A 10067-nucleotide genomic window follows, 5' to 3' on the forward strand; every position below is an offset into this window, starting at 1 on the left:
TGTGCCCCGAGGCGTGAACCTCCGCGGAAAAGCATCCCGTAACACGCTGGGGAACAAGCTCCCACCCAGACCGAGGTAATCGGAACCGTTCGTGTATCTGAATAAACTGCAAAAGCATCACCCCGCTTCTGCAGGGCCCAGCGCCCACCGAGGCAGACGTGCGGACACAACCACAGAAGCCCCTGCTCTAGAAGCTTCCTCACCTCCATCCTCTGAAGACTGACAGTGACATCCCTGAGGGGGGGCCGTAGGCTGACAACAACACATCGAGAATTTCAGTCACTGCCACTTTACAGACAAGAAAGCATCACCATTCGGTGATGGTAAGGTAAGGTAAGGGGTTAGTTCTGCAAAAACAGACTCTTCTTTTTGTGGACAAAGTGAAGACAAAGGTGGTGCAGTTTGTTGGTTTTGGTTTTTTTTCTCCTAACCACGGCAACATGCAGGAAAGAAGACCTGTGGACCGAAATAAAAATATTTAATAGAATAAGAAACTAGTATTAATACTAACATAAAATACACAAAGTTATACTCAGCCCGTAGAGTGGTCCCGAGCTGTTTGCCCCCAGCAGCAGACGCTAGATGACAAACACTGCAAGCACCACAGCTCCAGCAAAAGCACATTGGTCACAACAAACAGGGGAGCAGGCCTCAGGAGCACAACGACGGGCAAGACCCTCCCGTGACAGCAGCCATCAAGGGAAGAGGGCTGTCCGCAGTAACTCCCTGCTCTATAGCGAGTGTGACTTTCAAGGTATGGCATAATTCTGTTGGCCAGCTTAGGTGACCTGCCCTGGCTTTCAGTCCCCCCAGCTTCTGCACCTGGCTAACCCAAAACTGCTCAGGACCCTGATCACTATGGCAACCTGCATACCAGGGCTGGCCACAACCTGAGAGTGTCGTACCAGTTTTGTTCCCATCCACTCGAATGCTGCAGTCTTCTCAAAAGTGCAGCTTTTCTGAATAGAAAATTATTATTCCATCCTAGCAAAACCAGGACAGGGACATGTATCTGTCTAGAAATCGATGTGTTTCCAAAAATTTAACCCTATGATGCACAAATTTAATTGCTAAATGTGGCTGATGTGAAAACCAGCATCTCCTGTAGAGATCTGCCAATGTACTGCTGGCCCATAAACTTTGTCTGGCTGAGACTTACAGCTCATCACCATAGCGTTGTTCTATGCTTTTATTAATTAAACACCATTGCTGCCCATTTTCATGCTCCTTCCTCTCTGTACATACATGTACGTTCCGACAGCAATCCTAACTGGGATGAGCCAGCCAACAGCAGAAACCCAAAATCTGCGGATAGGCTACGTCCAGGGCTGAGACTGAGCAAGACACCTGAGGTCCAGACATGGATACTGAGGAGACTGGAGGTCATGGGCAGAGACTGGAGGGACCAGAGCGTGAAGTCAAGTCACTGAAGCCATATATGAATGCTCCACTGGCACACTTCAGGCAAGTAGGAACAGGACCAGGCCACTTCTATGGTTTCTGTTTTAAGCAAGTGTATCCAAGGGCACTGTCCTCTTGTTTTTTGTTAATCTGTTCACGTATGGTTATTTCTGTGGTACACGGGCATACACATGCATCTCTGAAATTCTCACTCGGCCTCACTGCTGGCTGGATGTGCACAGGGACAAGCAGCAGCCCTGCAGGGGAGGGAGCCCCTGCACCTTTCTGTCCACAGACGTGCAGTCCTTCACAGAATGATCCATGATGGTTCATCCAGTTTCATTTGTACAGTACACATGAAAGCTGCACCATAAAGCAGCCCAAAGACAGTAACTCAACCATTAGGTTTTTAACTGCGCTGTCCCACTGGCTGCTTCTCTACTGAAAGCCAAAAGTATCTGTCAGAGCCACAGACAGAATGGCAAACAGCTGTGTCCTGTGGCTACTTGGACTTCCTGGCACTTCTCAGTCCTCCAACACTTAATCTGAGTGCCTACATCTGCTTTAGGGGAACATCTGTGTAGTTCAAGACAAGTAAAGGTCCTTGCCAGGCAGGTACCAGTTTCTGATGCAGACAGCAATGATACCACTAAGAGGTCACCCAAAGAAGTTCAGTAAAGACCAGAGGTAACGGGGCAGAATCAAACTTCAAATGTATTTTAACTCAAGCAGACAAGCTCTTCCCAACCCCTCAGTTAGGAGCAGTCCTGTGTACTGGAACACATCTGCCCTCCGACAGGAATGGCTGGGTGAGCAGCACAGCAGGTTCATAGCTGGCCATAGGCACTTTCACATGGGCTGCACCTCTGCCTGCCAGGGCACATCCGCCTTCAGCTGTGGGTTCCAGCAACTCCCACCCTTCACGTGAAGGCAACAACCAATGCAAAAGTTTCACTGGAAAGAAAGAAGGGGTTGCCAGCCCCATCCGCACGGTCACACTCAGTGCACAGGTCAGAAGCACCAGCATTGTTCATGGCGTTACAGAAGACAGATTGAGTGGGGAGACGCGACGGGTGGGAGTGTTGTTGGCTGACAATGACGCAGGGAGGAAAAAGGGAGCAGCAATCTCTGTGGAGGATGTTTCTCCTTGGTTGCGAAGCTGTAAGATCTGCCGCAGCAGGGCCTTTCCTTCTTCTCTAGTCTGAAAAGAAAACAATAAATGGATGGGTGGTTTCTGGGTCGAATTCAGTATGTAAGTATAAGTTATAGTAGTTTGTCATTCTGTAAGGCTGCAAGTTATAAAAACCACCTTCTTTTCTTCTTTCTTCTGCTACTTATAAATGTTATGTCTTTTTTTTTTTTAAATCTTTCTTCCTTTTACTCACCTGGTTTGCGTGTTATTTGGGCATTTCAGGCAGTGGTACCATCAACCACTGAAGCTGTCTAAATATTCCAGCAAAAAGTAGATTGGAGAACCTTCAAATAAGCCAAATTCAGGTTCTCCAGTTCAGACAGCTTTGCTAAGGGCAGGCCAAACCCCTGCACTCCTGGTTAGTGTCTGCCACAAGGCTGGGGTTAAAAATCCAGACTTGTCCACTCACAGAGCATCTTGGAATATGGAGTCACATGCAAAACCCAAGTACTATTATATCTTCTGCACTGTCTATACACAGAAGATGAGAAAAAGAGTTATATGAGTACCATGGCTAAACACTGTATGGGAGTCTGTGACCATTCAACCACCTCCTCACCACCAAAATTTTCAGCAGTCTTAAGACTGCCACATGGAGCCTCAAATTCTTTTATTTAGTGAACACCAATGAGACATGTTTAATTGTAGTATCTGGACCATACTGCATGATTTAGTCAGTCATAACACCACCACTCGGGATGTGAGCTGCGTGGCAGACAGCGCCCTCTCCTTCAGTAAAGGATTTCTTCTGCTCTGAAGGGAAGATCAAGGTCACAGACCCCTGAGAAAGAGACACTGCAGACTGCACAACTACTCACATCATTGAACGCACAGCATTTCTGGGCACACGCCGAGGCTTCGTCCCAGAGCTTGCACTTGAAGTAGTACTGGGCCAGGTAACGGAAGGCAGTGCAGACCTCCAGGTGCTCCACTACCTCCTGCAGTGAGGGGGGTAAAAATCATCATCTCCAAGTGCCCTCCAAGGCAGTTCTACACCATGTTAACGTCTCCTTTTATTACCAAAATACCATCTTACCCCACAGGAATAGATATCCTGGATGTATTTGATGTAGCACTGAGCTGCCTGTTCAGATTCATTCAGCTGTTCGTGCAGCCTAGAAAAGGAGAAAAAATGGGCCACTGGAACAAGACTGCACTGTTCAAGACCTTCTTGGCCTATGAGAAAGTACCTGCCCAGCCTGACCCGGACTAAAACCAGGTCTTGTCCTTCAGTATTTGCAAGATATGCACTGTGTGCTGCCCCTCATGGAAAGAGATGATCCAGCTTGTGAACATTTACACTACCAGTAAGATACTAACTGCCAGAAGCAGTGACAGCCAAAGCAGAGACCTTTGCTTATTGTTACATTTTAAAGCTTTTAACAGACCTTTGCCATCCTATTTGACTGCCTATTTCCTCCAGTTGTCCTTCTTCCCTCACTGCCTCCCAGGAGTCTTTGTGCAGCAGCTTCACCATTCACTTGGCTTTTTCCTTCCCCGTCACTTTTTCCACATTATGTTACTTTATCCCCACCAAAAATTAGTGCTGCTGTCAGAGTGCCCACATTTCTTTCACATCAGACCCTTTCCCAATGTCACAACCATATATTGGGGAAATTAAAATTAAAAAAATCAATCCATCTACAATTTCGTACATCATCTACCATCATGGATTGCTTTAAGTTTCAACACAACAAATACAATTGCTAGCACTGCCTGCCCAAATCACCTCAGGATTCAGCAGTCGCTTGCAACCCACATTATGCTACGATTCCCTCTTGTTATCCCAAGGGAAACTTAAAGCTAAAGCTGGACATCAGAATTTTCAGTCACTACAGACCTGAAGATATCAGTTATCACACAGCTCCAAAAGTAACACTCCCTGACAGCAATTCCACTTGTTTTACATTTAGTATTTACCATTAGGTATCAAAGCGCTAGTTGCATTTGACACAATATAGACAGTTCAGTGGCAACACGCACTCACTTTGCTAGTTTCACCAGTGCCATTTTCTCCACATCTCCCACAGCATAAGCTCTCCAATAGCACTGTCAAGGAAGGAAAGTCAGTCAAGCATACTACAAAAATTACTGCAGCTCAAGACTCAGGCAAGCAGGTTAGAAACAGAACTACATGGCTTTCCAGCAAAGGGGCACGTACGCAGACAACTCCATTTATCAGCGGCTCTAGTTGCATTGCAGCAGAACTTCCCCAGTCGCGACGAGCACAGAAATGGTTTCAATAACCTCCTAACACCACGCTGCCAGCACGGCTGGTAGCTACAGTTTTGCTGTGACTCCACGTAGTGTCCTGGGAGACATCCTGATGTCTGGCCCCATGGCGCAGCTCTCACTCACCTTTTTAGCTTCCACCAACTGATTGAGTTTCTCATAGCATTCTCCTAGAGCAACCAGCATACGAGAATCATTTGGTCTGTAAAAAAGCAATTCCTAAATGTAGTTCAATGAATGACCAGCTGATCTCAGGGTGGGGGGGATGGGAAATCTATATCTGGCAGTGTCTGTCATCCTTTCTCACATAAAACACCACTTATACTCCTGACTGCCGTTCCTTAACTGACAAAGCCTTTGTTAACAGTTAACTAATACAACTGAAAGGATTTGGAATAGCGAGACTGCACAAATCACATAGCATCGATGTTCTCCCTTCCCCAACTTAGTTTCTGCATGTATCTTCCTTAGCCAGTAGCAACTGTGTCAGAATGAACACCAATAAGCACGGCTCCGATCTCAACTCTACCTGAGCTGGTGGGCCCGTCTGTAGTAATAGAGACAGTAAAATGGCATTTTGAGGATTTCGTAGGTTTGCCCCAAGCCATACCATGCTCTGTAGTCCCTTTTGTTCACCTCTATTGCATGTCTGTCAAAGAAAAGGAGAAGAACTACTCAGAAAGCAGTCAGGATCAAAACCAAGTGAGTTCAGCAGAAGACTAAAAAAATAGAAGATACTACTTCAACCCTTGTGTATGCAGACTCAAACACCACTTTGTGCAGTACAAGACTGGTACCTATAGGCCTGGATAGCTGCAGATGTGTTCTTCATTTCCATATACTCGTGTCCCATGAGTGTCCAGGCTCCCAGATAACGAGGATTCAGTTTCAAGGCCCTCTGGAAATAGAGTGCTGCTTTTTCATGCTGGGAACGCAAGCTATAATAATTCCCTAAAGCAAAAGTAACAATATTTAAACAAATAAACAAACAAACTCCCAAACACCACAAACAAAAAACAGCAGAGAAGTAGAAAAAAGATAGAGGTATTCGCTCTTAACTTAAATTATAAAAAGAAAAGAGTCCTTTTAAAGGCACATTTCATTCAAACCTCAAGAGACCAAAGAGCAGTCTGCTCTCCAGTGTTCTGGTCAATGCTTTTCCAGTTGTGCCAATCAATTAAGAACCCACCCCCTTGGCCTTAAAACTTATGTCATGATCTAAGAAATTAATTTCCTGATCCTGACACCCAATTATTACCATTCCAAATTATTTCCATTTCAGGACTATAAAGGGATTATCAGCCACATAGGTCTTCATAATTATTTCTTCAACTCCTTTCTGCACTGATAGTATTACAGCAGCTCTTTCAGAGAAAACCGAGGGGACAGGATACTCTGTCACTTGGTCTGCTTTTCAGGCTGCCTGATTACACATTCACCAAGCAGTTTTGATAGCCTTGCTGGCTGATCATTTTCACAACTGCTTCTAAGATCAACTCACACAGCCTGCAGACAGCATAAGAACACGCAGAGGAGCTGGCTCTCACCAATCACACAGCAGGTCTCAACACGATACTTGTCTATCTCGCAGAGATTGTGAGCCAGGTAGCTCAATTCAGGCTTCATGCTCTAGAGAAACAAAGACATGACAGTGATGAGAAAAGGAGCACGTTACAGTTTCAAAGAAAACCTAGGCAGTTAGCAACGCGTACATTGCATCTATTTCATGGAGTGTTTAACACACCTCTGATAAATACCATCATCGTGGACAGGCAATACAAGGAGTGCTTACCCTTACATACAGCAAGTTGGAGAAAGTGTCCATGTTTTCTATCCTGTAAGGATCTTGTTTCCTTAGCTCGTTAAAGATGGATAAAGCTTTGTCAATATCTGAAGAAAGAACAGCAGATGGGAGAACAAGAACTATAAATTCCAAGTTTGCATTAGGAGGCTCATTCCTCCTAGTTGGGAATTGTCACTGACCTCGGATATTGTGGTAGGCAACTGCGATCTGAGAGATGATGTAAGTGCTTTTGGAAAATCCCGCATCAATGAGACTCTGATACTTCTGCAGAGCCTCCTCTATCAGCTGCAGCTCTGTATAAATGTGTGCAAGAAAGAACTCTTTCATCCATGTGTCCGGCAAGGACAGGAACTTCAACTAGTGAGAACCAAAGAAGAGGAGGAAGAGATGACAATCAGTAGTGGCAAAGAAGCCATTATCTTCCCTCCCATGACTTAGCAGATGGTCTTGAGGAGGCTTTCCTGCAATCGGTTTCTTAAACCACACCATCAGCTAAAAAACCAGCAGTATTAGGACCAAGAATTAATATCAGGTTCTTCCACAGGAGAGACCAAACTATACCTATAAATTTAGGATATTGAAATGGGAAAGGAGCATTAAGACATCCAGTCTAAAAATCAGTACAATATGGACCACATAACTCAATTTAGTCACTCCCCAGGACTGCTGAAGTTGCAGAAGAATGCAAGCCATTTCATTTGGTCAGTAAAGAAAGTATCTTCAAGTCTGAAAGCACCTGGCTTCTGCTTCAGCCACTGGCCTTAATTCTCCATTAAATTCAGAAATCCTTCGAAAGACTGTACTTTGTTCCTACGTTGGAACATCAATATCAGATCACTCTTGCTGATGAGCTAAGTGGACACACTCCAAATATCATCATAAAAAGGCATGCTCTCTTTTCCACAAATCACTGCAGCTCTCTTCTGCGCCACCTCTGCTTTCAAAATATTTCACCAGTGAGAATTGACTGAAGAATTCCAGGAGGGGTCTCATAAAATCCCATGCATAATGAAAAATATTTTTTTTTGTTCTATATCTAAGTTCAGTTCTCAGAATCAGTTCAGCTCCTGTGTGCAGCTTTGTATTTGACAAAGGGAACACCTACATGATTGTTTCAGTTTTAAAAGCAGTGATTCTGTAAATCCTTTCAGGCCACCAAAAGTGCTCAATAATTGTGGAACTAAAACCAGATTAAGAAAAAAAACAACCAAAAGAGAGGTACCTTAAGGAGGACTTCCTTCACATGACAAGGCAATAACCCTGCTGACAACTACTTCAGAATATGTCTTAAACCACTTTGTGGGTGAACGGTAAGAAATCAGCCCTGCCTGTATAAAGATTCTCAAGATACAGCATGGCAAGCAGCTGAAGAAAAATCAGCTTTAACACAATTTACAGTTTTGATTGCCTTGCCTGATAGTCTCACAGAATAAAGCAGTGGGTGACATCAATCTCAATCTCATGGCAACTGAATCATTGGTACTGAGTCAGGTTAAACCCTGGAATTTTTTTACCACATCTTAGTATTTCCCAAGTTTTACCATCTCTTTATCTGTAATCAAGTTGCACAGTTCCAGCCAGGCTCCCCAGTGCAAAGGCAAGACATGGGCAGCTTCAACAAACACATCTATTGCTTCTTTCACCAGGTCCAGCTTCCGCAGCACGACACCATACCTGTAAAGAAAGTTATCAAATTAATCAGAACCATAAAACTCTGAATATCCACACAAATACATAGGAATGCCTTGGAAATACATGCAGACACTTACAAATAAAGGCCAAACCCATCCAGTTCCCGTGCCTTGTGTTTCTTGCTGAGCTCAACTCTCAGTTCTCGGAGAGCCTCATTTTTCACCTGTCCTTTCTCCAGAGGTCCTACGTGAGGAGAAAGTCAGACAGGGAGCTAAGATCAAGAGTCTTACCACAGCAATTACAAAGTCTAGGGCATATTCAGAATCATCACTGACATGACTGGAAGGCTTTCAGCCTGTGATTATTTTCCTCTTTTTAAAAGAAGATAACCCAGCCTGATCATCTGGCTTTAAAAGAAGAACTAATAGATGAAAATCTGTGACCGGTATTAAGCCAATGAATTGAGAATGAAAGAAATCGTATTATAGCGCACTATTATCCAAAAATCGAGGGGATAAGCATGAAACCAAGATTATTTACATGAAGAGGTATTACTGGAAGCTTCATTACATTGTCTTGTGTTTCTTGACACCAGAAACTTACCCAAACTATCCACAGTCTCATCGTCCTTCTTCTTTTCCCCTGACTGTGGGCAAGAGAGGAAACCCAAGATTACATTATAATAGCGTATTTGTTACGTCCGCTGCAATACGAGCAGCAGCACGTAAACTAAGTTTTCACAGACATCACAGTTCTAAACAGAGCACCCCTGTACCTGTGCCCACAGACATTTAATTTGAAACAGAACAGGCAAAAGATGAGGTATGCCAGGGAGGGGTGAGGAGCAGGAGTTCGGTACTAAAAGGTGACTTTTCTTTCTATCTTACCAGGTATCTAGAGTACATGTACAAGAAGTAAGCTTTCTGACTCTTGCAGCCCCGTAGGAAATAGGCAGCCCTGTCATATTCCTTTAGATCAAAGTAAGACTTGGCTAATGTGTAGGCATCCAGGTCACGAGCATCCTCCTGCAGGGACATGGAAGAGTTTTGAGACCTCAGAAACTCTGACATGCTTTAGGAAAATCACCTAGTCACAAACTTATCAATGAGATTGCTCTGAAAGCTAAAATTGTAGTTTATTCTTTCTCAAAGATGGTTTGAGTACAATCAGAAGAGTCTTTCTGTGCCCTCACATGATCAGACTCCTTGTTCTCAAATGAGTACAGACCAGCTACAAACGTTTAAAATGACCAGTGAGATTCCAGAAGACAAATTGCGGCAGGGTGCCAGAAGGCATGAACTAGCTGTTCCATGAGTATGAATGACCACAAGTAACCTACTCAGGGATTCCCTATCAAATAGCATTAACACTTTAACTTAAATGCAAACATCTCCGTGGTAACGGTGCTTTGAAATGCACTTATGATGTCGCACTGCTGTAATTTAAAACAGGCTCACACCCAAAAGTCCTGCTGCACACCTGCAGAGGTACACATAAGGATACAACTCATTTCTCTTATGTTCTGTTGGTTTAACGTCACAACGTAATTTATATTACCATAAATTTCGGCCTTAGTAAAATAAATATTAAGCAACACGATTTCAAGTTTTAATTACAGAGCAACTCCTTTAGGGCACAATAACCCGTGACATGGAGTACTTTCATCTCGGAAAGTGCATTCAGCGCCGTCCATCCCATTAAATGCACAACGGACGGGAACCGCACGGCATCACCGAGCGATCGGGGCGGCCTCCAAAGTCGGGGCGGCCTCCAAAGTCGGAGCAGCCAACAAACTCCGGCGCGCGG

At 44.3% G+C, this 10067-nt stretch overlaps 1 protein-coding gene across 1 annotated transcript; it reads right to left on the reverse strand.

Annotated features, from left to right (window-relative positions):
• Positions 1-2135: 2135 nt before the first annotated feature.
• CDC23 (cell division cycle 23) lies at positions 2136-9286 on the reverse strand (the record flags this gene model as incomplete). The annotated part of the gene is made up of 14 exons (XM_010194328.1): positions 2136-2602; positions 3412-3531; positions 3630-3708; positions 4581-4642; positions 4952-5027; positions 5355-5474; positions 5623-5776; positions 6373-6454; positions 6618-6715; positions 6809-6986; positions 8171-8303; positions 8399-8504; positions 8865-8907; positions 9149-9286. Coding segments are annotated over 14 exons (1560 nt in total), but the record flags the coding sequence as incomplete, so codon positions are not given.
• Between the last annotated feature and the right edge of the window lie 781 nt (positions 9287-10067).

The sequence above is a fragment of the Mesitornis unicolor genome, unplaced genomic scaffold (genome assembly GCF_000695765.1).
Source record: "Mesitornis unicolor isolate BGI_N332 unplaced genomic scaffold, ASM69576v1 Scaffold10271, whole genome shotgun sequence".
Lineage (NCBI taxonomy): Eukaryota > Metazoa > Chordata > Aves > Mesitornithiformes > Mesitornithidae > Mesitornis > Mesitornis unicolor.